This window comes from Cygnus olor, chromosome 1 (assembly GCF_009769625.2).
Source record: "Cygnus olor isolate bCygOlo1 chromosome 1, bCygOlo1.pri.v2, whole genome shotgun sequence".
Lineage (NCBI taxonomy): Eukaryota > Metazoa > Chordata > Aves > Anseriformes > Anatidae > Cygnus > Cygnus olor.
The window spans coordinates 193159849-193185434 of NC_049169.1; the positions used below are offsets into that span (position 1 = coordinate 193159849).

General features: G+C 38.8%; 1 protein-coding gene across 8 annotated transcripts in view; it reads right to left on the reverse strand.

Moving 5' to 3' along the window:
• Nucleotides 1-25586, reverse strand: part of GRIA4 (glutamate ionotropic receptor AMPA type subunit 4) — a 225517-nt gene that overhangs the window by 63728 nt on the left and 136203 nt on the right. For all 8 annotated transcript variants that reach the window (XM_040544140.1, XM_040544136.1, XM_040544137.1 and 5 more), the window contains exons 5-9: nt 12075-12128; nt 9941-10099; nt 8399-8566; nt 6663-6767; nt 984-1094 (exon numbers count right to left, since the gene is read on the reverse strand). In XM_040544140.1, the coding sequence (XP_040400074.1) occupies nt 984-1094; nt 6663-6767; nt 8399-8566; nt 9941-10099; nt 12075-12128 (597 nt within the window). The remainder of the gene's footprint in view (nt 1-983; nt 1095-6662; nt 6768-8398; nt 8567-9940; nt 10100-12074; nt 12129-25586) is intronic.

Sequence of the window (25586 nt, forward strand, 5' to 3'; positions counted from 1 at the left end):
CATTGCTTAACCACACATACAGAATATTCCTTCCCATCTGCGAAACAGCTTATCCTAAAGGGTTAAAATGTCTTGTCTAAATGAAGCGGGTGAAAAGGGCAGTGAACCGAGATGTAAAATCTTAAAAGCGGTCAGGTAAAGGTCAGCCTTTGCCAGTTAGCTTTGACAAACATCAGCTTAAAAGGGCATGTCTGACTTCAGAGTCAAAATTGTTAAATATATTTTTTTTAAATACAGTTTTGGAAGAAAAAGTATTTTGAAAAACTGTGTATTAAAAATGTAAATTAATGAAACAACTGCATTCTTCTTCATCTGCAACCACTCTTTAAAAACACCAATTATGTACAGAACACTGAAAAATCAAACCCCAAATTTATTTAGATTTTAATGAAATGGAAAATTGTACCAAAGTACTTAATAAATATTTTAGAAATATGTTCAAATGTATCTACTAAATTCCTCTTTTCCATTCACAAGTAAAAGCAGATAAACCAGTTTTGATTAGCTGATAGATGCTTGGAATGTTAGTTCCTACTACAGCCAACTTTGAATTTATAAAGTATCAACAAAAGGGATACTGGCATTACAGACTTCTCATTGTATGCCTTCTGCTCAGTTCTGTCATTTAGAGGTTTTAGTTTTTTCTTCCAGTTTCTTACGAGTCAAGATTTATCAATCAGAGGTTGAAAGAATTCAAGTATATTTCTGAGAATTACTATAGTAAAAAAAATGAAAAGACTAAATGAAGCAAAAAAATTAACTGTAACTTATTTTTTAAAACCTGATATCAAGTGAATTGTGATTTTAAATGTATACCAAAAAACCTCTGAACAGATATGACAATCAAGATAATTAAGATACATGGCTCTCACCCTCCCACTAACCTAGGAAATGGCAGACTAAATAACACTATAACTAGAAAGGAGGTTGTGTCACACACCAATATAAAAAAAACAAAACAGAACAGAACAAAAATACCTTACCAAAATTGTAGTGACAACTACTGTTCTATTCTCAATGGCTGAAGTGTCATTTCCAAGTGTAGGTTCATGCTGAATCAGAACTAATTTATCCATGTCGTTCCAGTAACCAACCTGCAAAATGAAATGAATATAATTTACAGCAGGTAACCCTACATCCTGTATAATTGAAAATATTACAGGGATTACACCAGGCTTATTCCACTGACACTGACCTTTGGCACCTGCAAGTCCAGCTGTTAAAACTTTCTTTATACTCAGTGGAGAGATGGCACCACCAGAGAGCGACTCAGCCCATGCAGGATATGCATCCCACCTAGAAAAGTGCTTGTCTTTCCCCACACTAAAGCATGATGAACATGACTGCAGTCTGAAAGGTTCTCTGCTAAGTGCCAAGAGAGGTGAAACAAACAATGTTTTAGTCTCCCTGGCTACATTTAGAGAGCCACAACCCTTCCCAGAGCAACCTTTAGGGGAAATACCTGCCTTTGTTCATTGCTGGTGCTGAAATACTCTGGAGCCAGGTTTGGTTCACTCATTCTTGCATTCCCAAGGAGGAAAAAAAAAAAAAAAAAAGGTATGCCTGTAATCAGAAGCCCTCCCCTTACATACATACACACACTGCTCTTTGCAGTGCACACCTCTGGAATTCAGTACAGCCTTCAGCTGTGCCCTCTGCACTGGTAGTGATGCTGTTGGGTACAAGACATGAGCCAGCATCCTTTCCTGGGAGGTCCCAGGGCTGTTTGCTTGCTGTAAGAGCAGATGGGATGAAGGCAGCCTGAAAAAAGGTGATTCCCCCTCAAACCTTCATTGATGTGTTTGGGAGCTACTCAATTAAAACTTAAAACCTCTGCCCCTCCAAATAAATAAATAAATAAATAAATAAATAAATAATCCCATAGTCTATGTACTATGTCTTTGGGTAGCTAAAAGATTTGAGACCTTAACCTTAAAATACTTCACTACTTTTGTAACTCCTGCCCAGTCTGAATCTCAGAACACACCCAGCTCCTTACTACATGTGGTGACACTATCTTCAACGTCTGTACGAGGGAGCAGTCTCTGAAATGGTAAGCAGTTCATGATGGTGGTCCCATGTCTCGCTCTTACTTGGAGTTACCTAATTCCGCCTTCCCACCTGGCCTTTCAGTATGCCAGACACAGGTCACAGAATCACAGAATCACAGAATCATCTAGGTTGGAAGAGACCTCCAAGATCACCTAGTCCGACCTCTGACCTAACACTAACAAGTCCTCCACTAAACCATATCACTAAGCTCTACATCTAAACGTCTCTTAAAGACCTCCAGGGATGGTGACTCAACCACTTCCCTGGGCAGCCCATTCCAATGCCTAACAACCCTTTCAGTAAAGAAGTTCTTCCTACTATCCAACCTAAACCTCCCCTGACACAACTTTAGCCCATTCTCCCTTGTCCTGTCACCAGGCACTTGGGAGAATAGACCAACCCCCACCTCGCTACAGCCTCCTTTAAGGTACCTATAGAGAGTGATGAGGTCTCCCCTGAGCCTCCTCTTCTCCAGGCTAAACAACCCCAGCTCCCTCAGCCGCTCTTTGCAAGACTTGTTCTCCAGACCCCACACCAGCTTCGTTGCCCTTCTCTGGACTCGCTCGAGCACCTCCATGTCCTTCTTTTAGCGAGGGGCCCAAAACTGAACACAGTACTTGAGGTGCGGCCTCACCAGAGCCGAGTACAGGGGGACAACCACTTCCCTAGACCTGCTGGCCACACTGCTTCTTATACAAGCCAGGATGCTGTTGGCCTTCTTGGCCACTCCTTTGCTGAAGCTGCTGTCTCACATCCAGCCTGTGGCTCACTAGCAGACACCTTCTTTCCAGACTCTTTTTTTGCACCTAGATCATGGCTGTCTGTGGACCTTCTGACAAGGCTGCTGGGAACAGCTCAGTGCTGTTCCTCTGAGCCAGCTCTAAGAGCAGTCACGAGAGCAAAAGTGGCAGTAGAACTCTAGTCCCACCCAAAGGGGCTCTCCAGGTTGCTGAGACCCTAATGAATGAAGCAACTGATCCTTTTCCCCAGGAAAGTTGCAGGCAGTGGCAGTGATTTTAAAGGGTTCCTATCAAAGTTGTGCAATTCAAGCTGGCATAGCTCACTTTTTAGAGGCACCTGGGGACTAGTCAGCAGTGACTCTCCCTTCCTGCCTTGATTAACTGGAGTTCATGAGATCAAGAGCTGGGAGAAAGGAATTCCTTGTCCATCTTACTAGAAGAGGAAAGGGAATTTTAGAGGAAAGTGGAGTCTGGCTAAAGCTCCAGTGTAACTGTCAGTGCCAAAGAACAGTCTGTGCCTTGGATGAAAAGACTTCAGCGTGATGCAAACTGGCTGAATGATCAGATCAATTATGTAGCCAATATATTTTTTAACATTTTTGCAGAACCCAGACTAAACTTCACTTTCACATAGGATTATGCCTCCATGAAATGTGGCTAATCTTGTTCAAAGCAATGCAGTGATGCAGTAAGAGTCTAGAAGTGCTGGGGAGTGGTTTTAGTTCCTGGTTTCACATGCATTAAAGAATCCTGTGTATTCTTAAACCATTCCTTATGTTTAATATTTCATTCATTTCCTTTCTAAAATTAATTTATGGAGGGGCAAGTCATTTTAGAAGTCCCTAGGGCAGTGCACAGACACACTTATCACAGCAGTGAATATGCATTTGTGAGAATTCCAAATACATAGGGTAACTGGATATGAGTGAGTAAGTATGAGAGTATGAGTGACTGTTTTGTTTTCTATTAGTGAAGCAAATAGGCACAAACCCTTTCAATGCCAAACTTTTGGTACATTTAGTTGGCTTGTTCCTTTTCTCTTTGCAATTGCTATAACAACATACAAGCCTTGATTTAGGTGTCTGCATCTAACAGAAGTTTCAGCATTGCTAATACAGTAGAGAGGCAGGTTTTCTTCCTAGTAGGATACACTGCTAACAAATATTCTTTTTCATCCAGACAACCATAGATTCGCAGATACAATTGATAACTGAAAATGTCAAGTTTCTGTCAAGAACTGTGACCAGCTAAAGGCAGAACATGTACACTGAAACCTGGCAGTTTGGGAAGCTCATTATAACCGTGAGTGATTGTTTACCATACAGTTCCTCACTGCTGGGAAGTTCAGAAGGAAAGCAGAAAATGAATGATGCAGTGTGTTATAAAACTAAGTACCATATCAAAATATGGCCAGAGATAAAGGATATTTCTGAGGGATGGTAGGCATTTTTAAAGGAACGTTAGCCTGTGAGCATGGGTGTGAGTATGCATGTGTGCATCTCAAATTTGCACTAAAGTAACTCTGGAACTGGATTACTAAATAAATATACAAGAAATATATGACACATGCATGAGTATATAGGTTCACAATGACTCTGAGAACACTAAAATACAATATGCTCATCTATAAAATCTCAAAGGCTCAGGGATAAAACTCCTAAAAGGATAAGACTGAATTCAGTGATTATATAGGTAAATCCAATTCAATACAGATTTCCATTGGACTTTCTAGCGGTTGCACCCACTTATAGAGAAGCTGCATTTATCTTTTAGAAAATCATATTGCAAAAATATCTGCCTCAAAGTAAATTTGTCAATTTTTTTTTTTAAATTAATAGTGTAATTTCTGAAGGCTTGTGCACCTTGTAGCAACCACTGAGGTGCTTCTGCTGAAGTCCCCAACCCAGTAAAGACAGAATACTTTAAATTTTGATAATCAGTTTTCATTTTGTTTGACGGAGTTGGGACTAAGGAGCCAAATCAGAATGTCTTGTGCATGTACATGTATACATACATGCTTTGTTTACTTTTTTGTTTTGTTTTTAATCTTGATGGTATCATTCTGTAGACAAGAACCAAATACAAAATTTAGCATAAATGAAACTAATAGGAGCATGGGTTATTGTATCCCATTTGACTGCACTATATGGAAGTCTGCTTCTCACTGGCTGTGCAGTTTTGTAATACTCTTTTCACATCCCTAAAATTGTGGGCAACAAAAATCACTCTTCTAAAGATTAGAGGCACATGTTACTCTGACTGGAAAGGCTAGTCCTGAAAAGATACTGCTGGGTGATTCATAAGTCATGTTACGTAGGATATGAGAAGAAGACATTAAAGGTGAAAGCTTCTTAGTTCAATTAAGTACAGTTATTTCTCATATATTATAGAGGATTTTCAGGCTGGATGGAGCACAGACTTGGTCCAATGATCACATAGTAATGCATAAATATTATGTAATAAGTAATACATAAGAAATATGTAAGTAATACATAAGAAAGAAATTCTTGTGAGTAGAGAGATCTGTCAAAATTGTTATGGCTTATTACATCAAAGACAGCTAATGGCTTGAGAATGGCAGAGAGGAAAAGGGAGAGCATGCCTGAAAAGATAAAATCACCTTGGAATGGTAGCACAGCACAGGCATAACTCTTTTTGCTACCATCCTCTCTCTCAAATCACAGGCAAGAAGATGGGGTGGGAACATCCCTGCAGTGGTGCCAGCCAAAACCACCATTCTCAAAATGGATGAGAAATGTTGAAATGGGACCAAAAGGCTGATTTCAACAGTTAGCTTGCTGCTAAGCAAGCTCCCTAATGAGTTACTGAAGTTGTGACCTAATGAACTACACCTTTTCCACTTTGCCTTCCCTCCAGTACAACTGGGTGTTGGGCATGGAGGGGGTCATACTTCTCCACTTGCCTTCGATGTGCCCCAGCCACCCATATACCCTCTGAGCTGCCGGCAGCGCGGCTCGCAGCCAGGCAGACAGCAAGGTCAGACACATTCTCTGGCAGGAGGCACAGGGCTTCCCAAGAGGGAAGCAAGACAGATTCATCTTTCCCAATGTATTTTTCAGCCATCTGTCATACATTCAAAAGGCAACTTCACTAATACACCTGATATGCAGGCATGTGCTTTGCTTTGGTCTACAGCTCTATAGAGGGATATGCGGTTAGTGCATCCTGATGTGTAATTCTGCTCTGGATCTGTAATTTAATACTTTGTTTCCTCATCACTGCAGCATATATCTGGGGACAGACAATTCACCTGGGGTACTATTTACTGGGCTTGTCACCTCTGGCCTGACAGTGGATGACTACTTAATTCGATTCTGATTGCTTCAGCCCTTCTCAAGCAGCCATGATCCTCTTATTCACCTCCAGCTTCTCACTTTCTCTTCTTCTGATTTAGCAAACAAAACAGCCCACAGTACCTCCAAAGGAAATAAAACACTTGAGCCTGAGTACATTTTCTGCTCTTTATTTATTTTACACATGGTAAATGGACAAATTCCAACACAAAAGAGGAAGGGCTAACAAAGCATAAGGCTTATCTTTTCACAGTGACTGAGCTGAGTGATAATCTATGTGCATTCAGACATAGAGGATGTGCTTGGACACAGTATGCCTGCCTGCCTGCCTGCCTGTCTGACATCCCACCTCTCCAAGACGCATAGTTGTTTCTGTTTCCCCATTTGTTGCATGGAATAATAGTATCTAGCAGAAAACAGAGATTAAATCTGCTTACACCAGACATTTTTACCATATATTTGATATATTTTAAAAATTATACAGAATCCAGTTTATTGTAACTTTAATTATTTAACCATAGTAAACTATATGATAGTAAACATTGTCAGCACTTACCTTCCGGGGGCCTGTGTTTTTCAGCTCAAAGACATCCATCGTATAGTTGACTCTGCGACCATAGTGGTCAAACTGAACATTTCCTGTCAATCCTTGTATTCGAACCTAAAAATGGAAGAAAAAGCATCATGAATATCAAGATTTATTACCATAACAACACTACTACAGAAGAATGAGGCATTATAAAGCCAAAATGTTGGCTACTTTTCCTTTGTACTCTCTTTTACTGACGAACCATGCTCAAAATAGGCTTAGGTATGCCAGTGTCTACATGCTAACAAAGACACACTGTGGACCTTCTCTTCTTCCACGATGTTTTCAACACTTTTCAGCTGCAGGTTCTAAGGAGAAGGTTATTTTTTACCATTCTCATCACCACTGAAGAATATTCTGGATCATGTAAAATAAACATAAAAGATCTTTGGCCTGAACTTATATACCTTTTTTAACTCACACTCTGGTGGTGGATTAAACGTATAAATTTAGTATGTGCTGCTCATCAAGGTAACTGTGAAAACAACCTTGGTCTCAGCAAAGGAATTCACTATCACAGAAGATGGGTGAGATGCACAGGGCTTGAAAGAAGTGTTTCCAAAGCCTCACAGTGACGAAGGACAGACACAAAGCCATAAGACGGCTGTGGCACTTTTCCATCACCTGTCCCAGAGCTGAAACCAGAACTTGTACTTTCTTTCAGCTCCTTTCTGCTTCACTGGAGGATACCCAGACTGGGGCCATCATCCCAAAGAAGCCATGGCCTGTTAGCTTCATAGCCTTGTTAGCATGCTGTTAGCTTCAGTTGTATCAGGATCCAGCCATGCAAGAAGTATCTTTGGCCAGACTTGGAGGGTCATGTTGTCCAACCTAGTACAGAAGCCTGACTTCATGCTTCTCACAATTGTTACTGATCTGTGCATCTGCACAGAATATGCAAAGCATAAAAATGCCTTATTTATCTTCCTAACAATCAGGATGTGGATTTAAACCACTTACTCTTTTCCTTTGACCATTTGTATCTGTGCTTATTTTTCTCCAGGACTGAAACATTGGCTTCCAGGCACAGACCTGCCGTCTCTGTCAGCAGTCACTTCTCCTCAGCAGTTTCTCCTGAGCAGAGCCTGCTCATTTGCAATGATTTAAATTCAACTGCAGGATTTTTATTTTCTTACTGTCCCATTCAAATGAAAGTCTAATCATCTTGACAGAGATCTGGAACTTTCTAGGCATCCATATTCATCAGGAATTCAAAATCTTGACATCAGTGAACAATGGCTCTGGGTGATGTCTTTTTAAAGAAAAAAACACTACCTATATGATTTTCCTGGAAGAACTCTACATTTATTCAAGGTGACAGAAGAATATTAGAAAGTTTATATTAGGTAGAAAAACATTTTTCCTCAAATGACAGTATCTGCATACCCAGGTTATATGCAAAGAGCAACAGATGGGCTCAACATCTCAGTGGTGGAAGTCCCAGCTATTTTAATAGAAGTACTAACAGTTTCCAATAATAGTAGTTCCCCTCTGCCTTCAGTTTCCAATAATAGTAGTTCCCCTCTGCCTTCATTCCAAATTATAAAGCAAAACATCCAGAACAGTCCTAGCTGTTTCTAAATGGCAACTTACATGTAAATTCCCCCTCTCCCATATCCTTGAGTATAACATCTTCCGAATCATATAGTGTACAACTAGTACCTAATATTCACAAAAAATACTAGAATAAAGCCTACCCTTACCTGTTTTAATGTCCTCTCCATATCAATTCCTTGACCCCATGGGGCAGCAGGGTTAGCAAGACAATCACCAGCATTTCCTCTTCTTGAAATATCAATTTTTTGTCTTCTAAGATTACGGAAAGTTTCAGCCATCACAAGTACTCCATCATATGTTAATGCAGATGTATACTAAATGGATGGACAAACACACTGCTTTAGAGTTGGTAGATCTTTACAAAAATCAGCTGTTCCCAGTTATTTCTAGCTAGGCATTACACAGCAGTTTCTACACTTTCATTCAGAAAGAAACTCTTCTCAAAACCAAATGCAATTTTGTCTAAGGAATGAATGTAGGGTTGAGAAGAGTACATTGCAGTAATTCCAATTTTAGGTCTGTATTTCATAAGGGCAGAGAAATCTGCCTCTGAAGTATTATCAGAAGAAACAAATTAAATTGAAGATAGTCACTTCTCAAACTTTTTTTTCCAGTTGTCTTATCCATTGGGAAATAGCCTCAGGCACCCACCTAACTTACTCAAAAAAAAAAAAAAAAGTAACTCACTGAAAAAGATAAATGAGCAGAAATCAAAGCTATTGTAATTGTTAAGAATGATCAAGAGTATGTTCTTCAAACCTGTGTTGGCCCTTGGAATAACACAGGGTACTGAAGAATAAATGGGTCTCGGAAGGTTATCTAAGACAGTTTGTGTTTCTACACTACTGTAACTACTTTAGGTAGAGAGCATGACAAATTAAATGTGTAGAGCAAGTCTTCAGCAGACGTTAGCTTGGAGCCACATAAACAAAGGGACATTTTTTCAGCCTGGTCCTCTGATGAATTTACTGCATCAGGAGATGTGGATTATCAATAGGAACCCCAAGGCTGCTACTGATATACCGTGTAGCTCAGTCTCAACTAGGTCTGATATGTATTAGCACATATAATAACAGAGCTATTTTGATGAAGTCATATTTATAACTATGCTTTGATTTGCCTGCCAAGAAAATTATAGGTGACAGAAATATTTTGTTATCCATCTGTGAGGGATTAGGATAGATGAACACTGGGATGTAATTGGACTGTAAGATCATGACTGAAAATGATTACTACACTAGGTTTTGAGGTGGATAGAATTTCTACAGGAAATTCCAAATTAAAATTTAAGGGTAGTAAATTTACAATTGTGGTTACATCTCATATACAGAAGAATTCATCTGTCGGAAAGCTCTGCACTCTGAATCCAGATAATTAGACTAATTCATGTAAAATTGGTTGAAATTAAGTTGTCAGTTAAGTGTTTGACCTTTAGTTCCTGTCAGTAAAGAGGTGATTTGTTGAATAACTGACAAAAGATATTAAAGTACATCAGCGAAATGTGTTGCAGCTTGTGTTTCTATCATACGGTCACAAGGACAGGCATAATTAGTTGCCAGTAACAGTATGATCAGCCGCCTTCCCCTGTGCCTAAATATTAAGGTCTTTACTCATTTATTCAGCAATGTTAATCAGAAATTAAAAACACTTGAGTGATATCATTGGTAGTGCTTCAGACCATCCAGTACCTTTGGTGGGGTCTCGGATCCTGGGTATTCTCTCTGGTCCAGCTTCTTCCAGCGCTGCATCAGTTTAGTTACCATTGGTGTACTGAAATCTACCAGCTGAAATCCAGTCACATTAGCTCCTCCATGCATAAACCTCTCCAGAGAAATATCTTTGAATCCCTAGAAAATCAATTTAAGAATTTGTTTGCTCTCATACACCACTGTGGGTCCAATCTGTTCTAGATCAGCAAAGTGGCATAAAGAAGTGTTCAAAGAAGGTGGCAACAGCAGGTTTCCATTAGAAGTTAAGACTTAAAATCAGAGAAAAATGCTGAAACTTTGTTCATACTTTCCATTTGTGTTATAAAGAATGAAACAAAACCAAGAAATTAAATTCTCACATTATTGCTAGTGTGGTCTTAACAGCTAAACAACACATCGCTGGGTATGACACAGTTTTGGAAGAAGTACATTTGGCGAATCAACTGAAAAGTGCCTACAGAATATTAAATCCTTAATCCAATTTACACTGAAGTTGGCAGATTTTAATGAGCACTGTATTAGTGCTTGATCCATCCTGCTACTTTGCATGTTTGCAAAGTGAAAAACACTATTGTGTAAATATATTTATTCCAGGATTTATTGGTTAGGCTGAAATTACCTGAGTTACACAAGTTATGAGATAATATAATAGATATTAGGATGTAGAGAGAGCACATGAGGGTCTCATCATTACAACAAGGAAAACATAGTATCAGAATCACCTTTTTGTGAAACATGGTGGTGATAGCTCTCAGATCTGATACACATTTAAAGTCTGGAGCGACCCCCAACATTGAACGAAAAAAATAAAGTACATAGACTTCCTGACTTACTGGTTTTAAGGCTAATTTGTCCCAGTGTACAGACAAATCCTTTAGTAAAATTTGCCTTTAGAGACATATCTGAGCTTCAAGAAACTGCATAAGGAAAATTGCTAAAGATGCTAAGAAACAAACATGAATCTTTCTGCTCCTTTTCTATCTGCTAGACTTAATGGTATCTCAAAATAATCTTTTTGTTTTCTTAAACTCCTGTGATAAGCATTTAGTAGTGGAAACAGAAGTGTATTATTATACTTGATTTAAAGTAGAAAACTGAGGGAAAAAAAGTGAGGTACTGACCCAATGACCCAGGAAAAGAAAAAAAATAAAAAATGTCCAAGACAGAGATTTGATTCATGTCCTAAAGGAAACTGACAGTGAATATGAAAGGTGACACATCAGGAAATCCTATTACACACATTATTGAACAGCCAGTAGACAGCCACACGTGTCAATGCTGAAGTAGATGTGACTGTCTCCACCATATACCCTACTGCCTACAGCAACCACTTTGCATGGGAAAGGTTACTTGGGGAATTACAAATTTTGAATGTTGAAAACCTTATTTGTAAGACCCTAAGAGAATAAGGTCATTCTCATTTCAAAAGCCTGAGGTCTTAAAAATATTCTGAAATATCTTAAGTTAAGGTACTAGTACAGCAAAACACAATAACATATTTCAAGTCAACTAAAATTCCTTGAGGGAAAGAAAAAAGAAAACAATTCAAAGTATACATTAGACTCTGCTCTACATTCAATGTGCTTGACCAGGAAGGTATTTCAGCTTGAAAAATGGGCTATTTAAAAAATAAAATATTGCACCTACTCTTCCTTTGCCCTCTGCTAAACATTATTTGTGTAAATGTGCTGTTTAGACTTAAAGTGAAAATATGAATTGGTAATTTGACTGGAAGTAGCTGATTTTACAACAAAATGAATTTCCCCCAGAGAATATAGAAAAGTTACTTCAAGAATTGTTATCCTAGTAATATTAAAAAGATGAGTCTAGAATGATAGCATAGTTCTGTAAAGGCATCTAATTCAGCCACAACATACACTTAGCAGTCCTTTATGCTACACTGATTTTGATAAGATTTAAGAGGATAATATTGAGTCTTTCTTGTATAGATGTCAGAAACAACAGGACCAAGTTCTTTAATGCACTGTAAAGAATGAATTATACACAACTGTATATTAGTGACAAATGGCACATATTGTATGAAATGCTGTAACTCCAAAGCAAAACTGTTTCACTTACTGAGCAGGGGTATAATTCTAGAAAAGGATCTTACCAGGTTGGCAACAATGTAATGGTATCCTTTAACATGCTTTCCCACGCTCACAATCTGCAGCAGAGAAAAAAAAAAGTCATACTGTTTTCTCTAAAAATGCATTTTCACAGCCAGATAGACGTAAATTTTGAAATATATAAAATCAGCAATATAATGTTGAGAGTCTTTCTCCAGTAACGTAGCTATAACTTTCCAGGTGCTTAATCATGGGAAAAAGTCAAAATGAAAGTGAATAAAGTAATGAACTGGTAATCTGAGTGCCTTCCACATGATTGAAAATGTTACTGTTGTATACTATTTCATCAAGTATGGCAATTACCTATGGGATACAAATTCAGAAGCAGGAGGTCACACATTAACTAGAAAGCCTAACTGCTAATGTACCTTTTCATTTCAAATGAGTGCAGTGTTTATGAATCAAACTAGGTTTTCACCTCTTGGGATTAAAGCTGCCTGCCCTTGAGGTGGTCAAGTACTACAAATGTTATTTAGTTCTTAGTGATATGCTAAAGACTTTGGCGCTTGGCATGAGCAAGGACAGAGCAAGAACAGGCAGCCAGGCTCCCTGCTGTGAAAGCTCCTTGTTTCTAACTGCAAGGGGCTTCTGGTGACACATGGAGGTGAGAGGGGAACCTCGGCATTTGCTCCCAGGGGGAAGCCGCACGCTGCCCTTGAGCATTTAACCAACATATAACATCAGGTGATGCAAACAGGGAACACTCCTGATGTGCAAGTGCCGCAGTCCTGATATGGCAAGATCAAGAACAGGGGTTAGACAAAAATTATGTCAACCCACAGTGAATTCAAGGGTTTTCAGGGGTTAACCACTCACTTTAAAAAAGTCTGCTTACAGCCCAAAGATATGATTTTTTTTTTTTTTCTTCTCATGCATTCATCCCCATAAAGCATTTTAACTTCCTTCCAAATGAATAAACAATATACAGGCAAAAGTTTTCCATGTGATGATGGCTACTTAATAAATAATAGGGAAACTATGGATCTGTCTCCTTTCCTGCTTTGAAAATCCTAACTCTAGACTCTGTTCTGAAGAGTTGGCAGCTTCTTGCCTTCATGGACCATGTCCCATGTTCGAAAGACAGAACATTCACGAAGACTGGCAGACCCTTTCACCAGTGCAGTGTGAAATAGATAGCATCAGAGTTTGGAGATGAGATATGACTTGCTGAAAGACTAAACGATTTGGCCAAAGACACCCAGGGATCCAGGACCTGTATTAACACTTGGAAATGCTTGATTTCCAACTCTGTTGTTGTTCCAGTAAGTCAATCTGCTTCTGCAGAGAGTGGAAGGGAAATTCCAAGTGAAGTGGCATAAGCATCTTGTCAGAACTGTGTTAATTTTATTATTTTAAAGCAATAAAGTGAATAAGCGTTGTCTGTTATCATTTTTGTTCTTCTTGCTTCCCAACCTCAAACACTTTTTTTTTCAGTCTGTAGCTAAAATGATCAGATTTAAAAAGCAAAACATAACAAAAACAAACAAACAAACAACAACAACAAAAAAAACACCTCCCCAGATTGTCCAGATTGTCAGTCCTTCATATCAAAAAAATGTTCATTTTGGACGCAGTCAGATTCCCATTAAGATCTGTAAATAAATACCATTGCTACCAGTTTATTGGGGAAGGGGACAAGAAGGAGATATCACACCTCTCCATTTTGTGCACTCAAGACATGTGAGGTGGGTGCTGTTAAAACTCCCCCCTCCCCCCCCCCCCCCATATACAGAGTTCAAATCCCTGCTGGCACGAGGAGGGATATGAATGGCTTCCACAGAGATGGAATCTCTGACACCAATAATGCTTTTACATCTGTACTGCTTCCACTATCCATGGTAATGAAAACGCATTTGCATTCCTACTACAGGGAAAATGATAGAGATTAAAAACTCACATTTTGAACACCTACAGCATCACAGTTTGAACATAAGTGGGCTGACATGATTTAAAATGAACATGATATGATAACTCTGGGCCTGATCCTCAGCTTGCACAAATCACTGCAGCTCCCTTTGAGCTCTTGGGAGTTGACGTTGCTGCTTTGGCAATTAACACCCTTTGTGATCTGTTCTCTGGTTTGGTTTCGTAACACAAATTGTGATGATAATTGCAGTGTTTCAGTCAAATAAGCAAGCACAAGATCAACCTCCAACTGTTGAGGTACATCAGATACATATCCGTAGTTGTCACATAGTCAAAATGATTAAATACTGCACATGATTAAATGGATTTGCTTCTGTGCTTGTTCCTAGAAAATGCATATAGAAATGACTGCAGAATTCACAGATTTAATGTGAACAATACAGAATATTTGTGAAAAAACATTATATATTTTTTCAGTGTATTGTCTCAACGCTTGTCTCTAAGGGTGGGTAATAAAAGTACACATCTACATATCATCTAGTTGTCTGCACTTCCTTTAAAGTCAGTAGAAAAAGCAGGCACTTTGAGGAAATGATTCATCTTATCCTAAAGTACATGTCTAAAATTAATTAGACAGCTTGTGCCCTGAAAGTGCTTATTTTTCTCCACTGACTAGAAGAAGAGTTGATGATGATTAACTCTGATGTAGACACCTACATTTTATATCCCTAATGTTAACTGAGACAAATTTTACCCTAAGAATGTTGATCACGCAGATAGAGAAGAGAAATGATGTTATATGGCTTGCATTTTCTACAAAGACTAAATACAGTTCTGATTTTGAATCTGAAAATGTTTATGGTTATTGAGCACATATAATTTGCAAACCAGGAATTGCTAATGATTTAGGGGAAAAGTGCCTGTTTAGTGAAAACAGCTTTCTGTGAGCATCTCATAGTTTTGAATATCCAAAATTTATGTAGTCACCTTTTTCTCTTGAATACTTAAAGGTGCAGCTTATGATCTATAAAATAGGATGTGAATCCTCACTACCTGATGAACTACCTTTCTTTCTGATGTGCCACTGCACTGAGATAAATTCAGACAATGAACTTAAGTCCTTCATAACGTGAAAAGGTGCTTCTAGAAGAGCTCCCCAACCTCTAACATTTTCCTTTTCTATTCTTTACTAGCAGTGACTGGAGTCTTTTATTGAGGGGAGACCTCAACCATCCCATACACGTCAAGAATATTTTTCTTCTATGGCAGAGAAGAGAAGTGAGGTAAAAGAACCAGAGAATCTACTTTGAAAGGGAAAAAGAGGACTGGGATTTTGACAGATGATAGTGTGTTCCATAAATCTTGTGCTACAGAAGTTCACTAACTCTGGGGACACCTTAATACACGACGTGCCTCCTCATACACTTCTGAATTCAGAACCGAAAGGCCAAGCTCAGTAACAATACAGAGAAAGGGCAGAGCTGCACTGTCTAACATCTCCATTAGCAAAAAGCAAAGTCCATAGGACAGGATGTGTACAGCAGAAGTGTTTGTACTAAGGAGCTGGCCTCCATAGCAAGCACAGTTCAGGGTTTTACTCTGGACTCTCCAACCTGCTCCCTGGACTGAACTCACAATGGGAACTGTTGCACAACCAGGGTGCTTCCGGGCACCTTCTCCTTTGGCATCACCCAAAAGAAAACAAATTCATGTGTTTAGAGGCCATCCTTGATGTGATACACAGTACAGTAAATGGCCACAATTAGGAGATTAACTTCAACAAGCATGTTCCTGATGCAAACTAAGATGCTGGGTGTGCCTGTGGGTGCCACCCTCCTAGAGAAGCCCCAAGCACCCGTGGGCAGGTGGCAGATGCACATACAGCATGAGGCTGAGCTGCGAGAACCATCTTCATTTCAGAAGAGAGGTCCTGAAGAGAGGGTGACACTGCCACAGGCAGTTGTGGTGGCCCTGCCACGGGAGCAGGAGGTTTGGCTCAGCTCTCCACCCCAGCTGGCCACAGAACCCGCAACAGGGCCAGGCAGCGAAGATGGGTCACAGAAGCAGTGATACTCCATAAAAGTGCTAATGCTGCACATAAAGGGGGACCTTATGCATGGCCTTTGCATTGCCTTAGGATGCTTTGATCCAAAAGTGTACAAGTGCTGGAAACCTGAGCAACTGGGACTAGATCCATTTTTCCCATCATATAATACTTCACTTAAATCTTCTAAATACTCACTTTTGCTCTATATTCCCACCCTGACTTCTCCTTAACACCACACACACACACATTACACCTGGCTTTCGTTGTGGTGAGACTTTAAGGTGACCTCAGCTTCCTCCAGGGTGATTTGGGGAAGAAAGCATTGGGAATGGTGAACTGAATTGCGACGTCTTTGGGAAAGGATGAGTGCAGGGAAAAGCAGGATGATGCACTGACTTTTGTATATTGATTTGCATGTTTTAATTCAATGACGAAGGTGGCCAGCACCTAGAATTGGAGCTCTTTTAAACTCATTTGTAGAACTGAAGAAATTATTAAATAATCAACACCGTTCTGAAGAATGAATAAGAAAACACAATCTGCTCCCCAAATTATCGCTAACACAAAAACCAATGAAAGTAATTGAATGTACTAACCAATACTCATGCTATTATTGAGTCCTTTGTTTCGGTAAATGTGGCAGCACAGAATCAAAGTGAAATACTCAGGCCATAAGCCTATCATGGTTGTTTAAGAATCTAATGCAACTTTTTTTTTTTTTTTCCCCAAAGATTATTGTGTGTCTGTGTATGCAAATCCACAAAAAAAGGTGGACTTTATATTTAGATATGTATATTTATAAATATTTATATTTAATAAAATATATGAATCACAATAGGCTCTATTGAAAAGCATTCACATTATTAAATGCATTTACGCATAAGAACCTATAAGGAACTGGACATTAGGAGAATTTTTAGTTGCTGATCTATTATACTGCAATTAAGAAAAAGCCTTATTCTCACGTCATCAATAGCCAGTGCTAATCAAAAGTAGCTAGAATTATACTGTTGACTTTAAAGTGCCATAAAAGCAGAACCAGGGAGATTTGAATCAAACTCAGTCTTTACACACAACTCTGAACTTTCTGACTTTATTAGACAACACCATTCTTTCTGTTTAGCTGAACAATGGCCTGGTCTAGGAAATTCAGGAACTATTCTATTATCAAGAATAAGAGCTACCAATGTCTGCTTTGATTCTCTCTCTCTCTTTTCCCCACGACTGGCAAGTCCATGAATTTTCATAAAACAATTTCCAGACTTACATCAGTGTCTAAGCAGCGAATCAGGCCCCAAGTCATCCTCGTCTCTTTACTGTTATGAAATTGATGTTGTATATAACTTATTTCAAAAGAATGCTTAACTTCTGTAGCATGAAATATCCCTCGTTATGATTTCCATCAGATGAAGGTCAGTAAAGCTGAAGTGAAAAGAACTTATTTTCAGTTAAATCTCTTCAAAGGATGATAGCTGCCCATTACCAATGGGACTTTAACAAAGGTTTTCCTCTTTGGTTTTGTCTCATAATCTGCTGCCTTAAGAAAAAGAACACATGCAATAAAATGAAGTCTGTCTAACACAATATAAAAAGTGTGGGGACTTGTTAAAGACAGAAGATTGAGACTTGACCTGAAATACTGTGGCAGAAATGGTGAAGATATAAACCACGACTGCAATGGGATTTTATATGATATCTGAACCAAGGATAAACTTTTTACAAAGCCATAAAAAAGCAATTGAAAAATAAGCTTAATTTTAACAGCTAGTGCTCACAAAAGGCTGCTAGTGTTGGGAAGAGCTTGGACTGTTAACAGCCTAAAATCAAAAGAGAGGATGTAAAAGAAGGCAGCTTACATAGCAGAAGTGTGTCCTTACAGATTGTCACGTCCCCTTCTGCGCTGTGCTGCATGAGCCCTGTGCAGCATAGGCAGCCTCTGGGGAAGAAAACCTGGAGAGGTGGCTCAGGGGCTGCTAGCCAGTGGCTGGAATACATCTGCTTGCTTTTTCTGCTGCTGAAGTTGCTTCCATTCAAAGCCTATTCCTGCAACAGGCTCTCCCAGAGGTACATGGGATATGCAGGCTTGCAGGGATGAAGGAGGCGAGGAGAGAGAGGAATGGTGTAAGAAGGTCACTTTATGAATCCCCCTAACCATTTGTATTCATCCTTTGTCTTCTGCTGCCTATTTGTTCTTTCAGTAACTGAAATAAGCTATTTCTTGGGTCCAAACCTCATCAGTTTGCGGTGCAGTGACAAAATATGTTTGTATTACTGTGCAGTGTGGGACTATTACTGCGCGAGATCCCAGCTGCTTCATAGAAAATGAATGTCTTCGGGGAGCCCCTGCTGACTGCATGGGGTGAGGAAGACACTGGTGGCGGTGCTGGCAGCTGGCTGCCTCAAGGAGAAGAGCTATCATTTTGCACTGACATCACAGTGTTGCTTACAAGCAGCTCTATAGACCTCTAGGGAAAAAAAACAAACAGAGAGGGACAGGAATGGTGAGGAAAAAGCACTTTATGAATCTCTGAAATTCATAAAGTCCAATCCCTTTGGACTAAGGAGACATATGCAGAGTGCTGCTACTATGGCCCTGAAGCAGCCTCAGTCCAATGCTGCTGCTACTGGCCCAAATTGCACTGTGCTGTGCATGTACCAAGGTCTTTGGCCAATGGTCTGCTTCTGTGGTCCTGTGTGAGCAGAACTAAGCCTATATTTTGTTCAGGTAAATCAAAAGGATAAACAGGAAGTGTGGAGATGATAAGAGACTAGACAAGTCCATGGCATTTCTAACTCAAAGAATAAAGAAATCCTCATTATGAAAGTAAACTGCATGTAAAAGCAATACAGATCTCTTGATAACTATGTGCATGTGTTGTGCTAGTGATCCTTTGTGCTCATGTGCTGCTGTGATCATGAAAACCAGAAAAAGCAGAGGAAGTTTTAGAGGAATAACTGAGTTAATATTCTGCTGAATTCATGTGCATGGAAAATTTCTGCCTTTCTGTAAGTATCATGTTTTAATTTATTTTTTATTATTCACAATTAATTATGCCAATTTTCTAAATATCATTTGTAAAAATGTCAGTTGCTATCTTCAGTTAGCAGACACTGGAAATTAAGAAAAAATAGATTTTTAAAAACAGCAAAACAGAAAACTCGATTGAAAAATTGAAAACTTGATCAATATAGAGACCTTCAGCAGTCAAACATTGCTTTTTCAGGTTTAACATGCCAGTGGCAAAATATTACAATCAGACCAAGGAGTAGAATATGTCAGCTTCTGTATTTCTCTCCACTCACATATTTATTTACTTTCATTTTGCCAGTAATAATAATCATCAGTTGTTGCAGTGACAGCCTGCTCTATTTTACTCCTCAGAGAGATTTGTTTTTGAGTGCTAACACTTACACGGTACTTTTTGGCTGCATATCTCAAGGCTCTTTAAGGCAGGGTAAGCTGAGGATCAGTGATGTTTTTCAATACATTGAAAAACAGAGCTAGTTAGTCAGCTATGAACAGAGTCCAAGATACTGTGCAGCTACTTCCCTGTCATGCTTGTTAATACTGTGCTATTAGGTGCTATTAATTAGAGTTTATTGACTTGTAATTCTCACAAGGCTAACAATACCAATACTTTGCTATGTGACAACTTTACACCTGTTTTTAATTTTTAATATTACAAAACACAATAAACTTTCTTTTTATTACTACGTATAAATTCAGCTGTGTACATTGAAGCATTAAACACATGCCAGATGCTGCATAGCAGTTTTCTCCTCTGTGTTTAAAGGCGAATACAGCCCTGGATGAGCAGAGAGGCTTGATCTTGCTGATACAGTGTGCTGACAGAGCAGGGAGAAGTGGTGCCCATCTACTGGGAAACATCTCTTTTAGTTTTTATGGGGGGAGGCAGAGCAGAAAAAAAAGACTGGAATCAGGCTGTCTGGCAGAGCAGGAGCCAGACTGATGGTCTCTGACAGCAAAACTGAATCACTATGCAAAATTCAGAAGATGCTGCTCACAGTGGACACCTTGGAAGACTTTTAACACATGGAGTGCTGAGGTGTGAACTTTGTGGGATGGAGACTGGTGGAAGAGGATGAAGCTGAGATAAACAGAAGAAAGGAAAAGGAAATTCCTTGCTGTTGTTTCAGAAAGAAGAATCTTTTATTTTTATTTTTTTTCTTTTGTTGAATCAAGTCCTGTATATGGCTATGTGCATATGTTTATGTATGTGCCTGTAATGTATACAGATACAGAAACACTGGAAATACTAGTGAACATGAAAAAAGCCTGGGAAAACACATAGTAGGTGTAGGAACATTTTTTTTTTTTTTGGATCAAAAACAGAAGTGTTAAGCAAATGCAATTACAGTTAGCATGTGCTCTTCCCTTTACTTTGCTAGGCTCTGCATGAAGGTCATCCTACAGACATGGTTAAATTCAGTTCCTAGTTCTTTATCTTCACCATGAAGTAGTCAAACTCTGGAACAAGGCATAGAGAAGCTGAGATCTCTATCCTTGGAAGTGTTCAAAATTTGACAAGGTGAGGCCCTGAGTAACTGATCTAAGCCCCCTTGAGAAAAGGGTTGGTCCATATGACCTTCAGAGGTCTCTTCCATCCCCAATCATTCTGTTATTCTATGACTGTTCATAAAATAAGTCTCTTCACATCGGTACTTCACAGTCTGTATTGCAAAAACAGGTCCTAAATCTGCCTAAAAACACATCTCAGAGCTGTAAGACTCCAGTCTTGTTCCCGGTACTTTATTTGCTCTGTGGTGTTTAATATGTGCTGACAGAGAGAAGTCTGGCAGAAAAATAAATGGGGGACCATAAATTTCAACTTCAGTATTTGTGTTTTTGAAAATTTCCTCATATAATTTATTTTTTAATTTTTTAAATTGGATTAACAACAAAAAGAAAAAGCAATGGAAGGCCAACAAAAATAGACTGAAGTATTTATAGTTAACAAAACTATCTATCACCATTTAAATGATTCTTCTATTACACTTTTCAACTTAACTGTAAAATCCATTTGGAGCATTGACTTCATTGTATATCTGACCACTTTTTTGAGCACTGTACAAACTGTAAGTAATAGCAGTGCGATCAGCTATGGGTGACCAAATGACAGTATGCTTCTCTAGTAAGTAATATGTGTTATTAGCGTCTGAAAAAGTAAAAAGAACAAATACAATGATTGAACAAATAACATAAGTTTTCTCTGAAATCTTCAAAATGATTTTCTATGTTATTCTCTAAATCTGACCACAATTTCATCTCTTTATTACATTTCACTCTTGCTTGAAAGTTAGCAAATGAATAAATAACAAAAGAAATCTATGACATGTATTTACTAAAGGTAAATTAATCCAGTTAACTAATGTAAGTACATCTTAGAAGAGAGTGACAGGACATTTTCTTGAATGTGTTCATTTTGCTACATATTTTTAGTCCTGTTTCCTACAGAAGTTATATTTATGCAACTGAGCTGTCTGTGAATCTGCCTATCAGTTTTCCAGTAAAATATCTTCTAACACATTGGGCAATTTCAGCTATATTTGAAAGGAAGTTAATGCCTCTAAGACATCATCTAAGACATTTAACAAATTTAGCCTGTACAGTGCTTATTAATACTGGCAGCTAGGTGGAAAACAAAGATCCATTTGTTTTTTTGCCACCAAAGGGATAAGAAATGCCGAGGTACTATGCCTCTTGTCTGACAGGTCACCAGTCAGCACATGCATACTACATGGCCAGCCAAATTTCACATATTTCTTGATTAGCTATAGTAATTGCTATTTCCTGCTTGTTCAGTACATTTTTTGGAGAAATATTTTGTTTTTATGGTGCTGGTGGTAATGATGGTCTAAGAGAAAAACAAAACAAAAAAACAAACAAACAAACAAAAAACAGAGGGGTATCAGCCTTCACTTTTTACTGTTCTGATAATTCCAACCATTGCTTCATTCTCCTATTTTTGGATTGTAAAGATACAAATCAAACAATGAATAAACACTAATATGAAACTTTGAAATGGTCCCCATTTCATGAGAAAGAGCACTATTCAGCTTTATAATTAATTATATTCTCTTTGCATGTCTTTTCCTTCAGCACTTGAAATCAACAAGGGTATAACACACTTTAGATAAAATTCACAAAGAGAAATACAGAATATATATATACATACATTCCTTGTAGGGAAAGACAGTTATTTTTTCAGTAGACATGGTGGGACCACAAGTTGTAACAGGGAAAGAGAAGCTGTTAAAATTGACTCTAAGAACATTATCCACACAACTAGTGCATGTACACCATTTTCTCTCTGCTAAAGAGGAAAATGTTCTTCAAGGTAAAAAGCAAAATTGCTCCAGTGATGCAAGCCAGTGTCCAAGTTGTGAAATAATGGAAAGTGAACTTGAAACTGCATTTGCAAGAGAGGCATAGACTTTGGCATCCCCCATCTACAAGCCAGAATCACTTGGCCAGACTTTACTAGAGGATGGAGCGTTCATCCTAAACTGGAACTTGTAGAAGATGTTTGTCCTTTTTTGGTATTAAAACATAATTCCTATAAATTATCTTTTCTCTGAAGAAAAGCCATACAATGTCAATCCATTAACACTGGTGGAAGAGATGCTATCTTCTGCCAGAAAAATTTAGAAAGAAACAAGATAGGTGCAGTGGGCAAGAGGTACTAAATTCAGCCCTAGCACTGTATCCTCCACACTTTCCTACAGTAATGTTACTTATTATGTTGCTAAAAATGCACACCTTTACTCGAGCTCATGCCTCATAGTATGTGAACGAAGAACACAAGTTAAAGCTGCTCTCAACTTCCAAATATTCTTTCACAGATACTACAAGCCTGACCACAAATGAACTAAAAAGTGGGGACGGTCAGGTAACTCTCACTTATTGAATTAGTCTCCTCTTCTGAGGTTCTTGCATATATAAACAATGCAATGGTATTGGAACCAGTGATCATAGTTTCTCTGTATTGTGGTATTGGATGGAAAAGTGGTCTCTGGAAAACATATAAAAGAAAGGGTTAATTAGGAATCTCTAAGGGAAGATATCCCACAGAGTCTGCAATTTCTCATTGTATGAGCAATATTCTTCCGTTCTGGAGCGTGAAGAACTTGCATGAGGAGCATGAGTACAAAACTGTAAAGGTAATAATCTAAATGGTAGTAAACACAAGCCTCTCACATGGTGATAATTACAGTACTCATGAACTCAGTTGTTAGAAAATATGACATTTTCTGCTTTGCGGAACAAAATCTTAAGACCCTGTAGCATTCTGCACTGCATTTGCATTAACTTCCAGATTTTCGTAATTGTCAAACTTGTGCATTAGAAAGAGTAAGACTGAGAAGTTAAAGGTCTGCCTTCTCATCTGTGTAGTCTTTTCTAGTAGAATGGAAATGGGTAAGTAAAGAAAAACTTATGGTAAAGATCTTGATGTTTGTGGATTGTCTTTTATAGTCTGAGGTTGCAGAATGATGAGGTCTGACATAGGAGTACATAGGAGGAGTCTCACAGACAACAAAAAGTTTTTCTTCTTATGGCTCTTGTAAGGTACTAAGGAGGAAGGGTGTTCTTTCACTACCCTTACAAGAAAGTCTGAAAAGGAGCTAATATTATCCTGGTTCACTTAAGTTACAATAGATTCTTGAGAGTAGGTAGATATGTGCTGACTCACATAGGCTGAAGACTCTGTCTTACTGATGAAGCAAAATAACCCTGTGACCCTGCTCAAAGTGATGCCTTGCTCCAGTGGTGTGTTTAAACAGCATTTTGAGCTGAGCCACTGCAACTGGCAATAATAAAGAAACCAAACAAAATGTTTCCATCGCCCCCAAATATTTCCAGTATCAAGTATGGTTGAGCATGACCAAAGCACAGTATAGCTTTATTGAGAAAACCATTGTGTGATTTTATTAGGATGGAAGATCTGAAACCCTTTGTTGTGGGCAATCCAAGTAAATCAGATGTAAGTACTTGCGGGCAGGTTGAATACATCTCCTGTATTTAACGCTGGCCCTGTTATCTCTTTCTAGAATGGAAATCTGACTATGAAACTCTCTCTGTCCATACTTCACCCTTAAAGTGAGTATAGGTTTGGCCCTTGCCCAAAACATCAGCCTCACTGTAGCAGTGTATAAACCTGAAAGGAAGACCATGTAATGGAAAATGCACACCCTGGTATGTGCACAGAGTCTGGATTTCAGATACATCACTGGATTCCAGGAGAACAAGTTTTCCCTGAAGACAAGCCACAAATTTGGAGTGTGAAGGCAGCTTCTACATACACATAATGAGAAAAAATAATGAACTAAGAAAAATACAAGAGGCAAAAGAAAAATAGAAAATGGTGAGATTAAAGTTGCAGAAGAAATGAAGAAATAGCAAGGGGCTATTTTTCTCAGATGGGCAGCTGGGAGAGAAAAATGAGCAGAAGACACCAGGTCATATAAGTGGGCACCAGATATGGAGAGGGGAGCAGCGCTCTTTGAACAGAGCCAGTGAAAAAGTCTCCAGTCTTCATTTCTTGAGGTCCAGAGTCATGAGAAGTATGAATGTGTATATGTATGGGCAGTCACTTGAGAAGAAACCCACAAGCCCACAAGCCAGTTTCTCTCCCTTCATTAGCATAGATTTAAGGGCAAAGTACTCTGAGTTACCGTCTCATTACTGAGATTTAATTACTTTTCCTAAATGTTCTGCAGAACATTTACTTGTACATTGCAAAGTATTACAATAGTCACAACTTAGACTCTCAATTACGGGAGAACTAGGCAGTAAAAAAGTTGAGTTAATTAGAGTCACTGAAGCTTAATCAATTCCTCTGTGTATGCAGGCAAGAGCACTCCAACTTTCAGTCCATTTGTGAGGTTACCCTGTCTGCTACAGGTTATTAAAGCCCTCATACAAAATGAAAAAGTCAGAGGCTGATATTTTAAAACTGTTTTTATTTTGCATTTTCTACATTGGGCCAGACTCTTTTTGCCTCACTCCTGTCTTTGGGAGATTGCAAATGTTTTTATCTCCAAGAAGGTTTCTGACTGCTCATCCTTAAGCAGCACTTGACATCTGAAGGCAAACTGCTTCCATTTTGGAGCCCCAAAACAGTGGCTAAGCACAGCACCCCAGGCCTACCCACAAGTGAGCTGGTCTAGGAAGACCAGGACCTCCACACTAGAGAGTAATGCTACAGGTCACCGTGTACTTCACCTAGCCTGGCTACAATATCATTCCTGCCCATACAGTGACCTTCCCTTGGGAGGATGAAGACGAGGCTCCAGGGGTGTTGGAGCAGAAGAAGAAAATTCACATGACCTGGACAAATTACAGGAATATTCTGAATTATCTACGTTCCAATTTAATTAGATCTAGTGTAAATTTATTTATATCAGTAGTCACTACTGAGAAGAGAAGAAGTCCAATAGCCCACATACAAGTTTCTCTCCTCTCATTAGTGTAGATTTAAGGGCAAAGGCTCTACACTTAGGTTTGAAAAAACACCAGCACAAATACCAAATAGCTAATTTCTTAGGTAAAATTAATCCCATC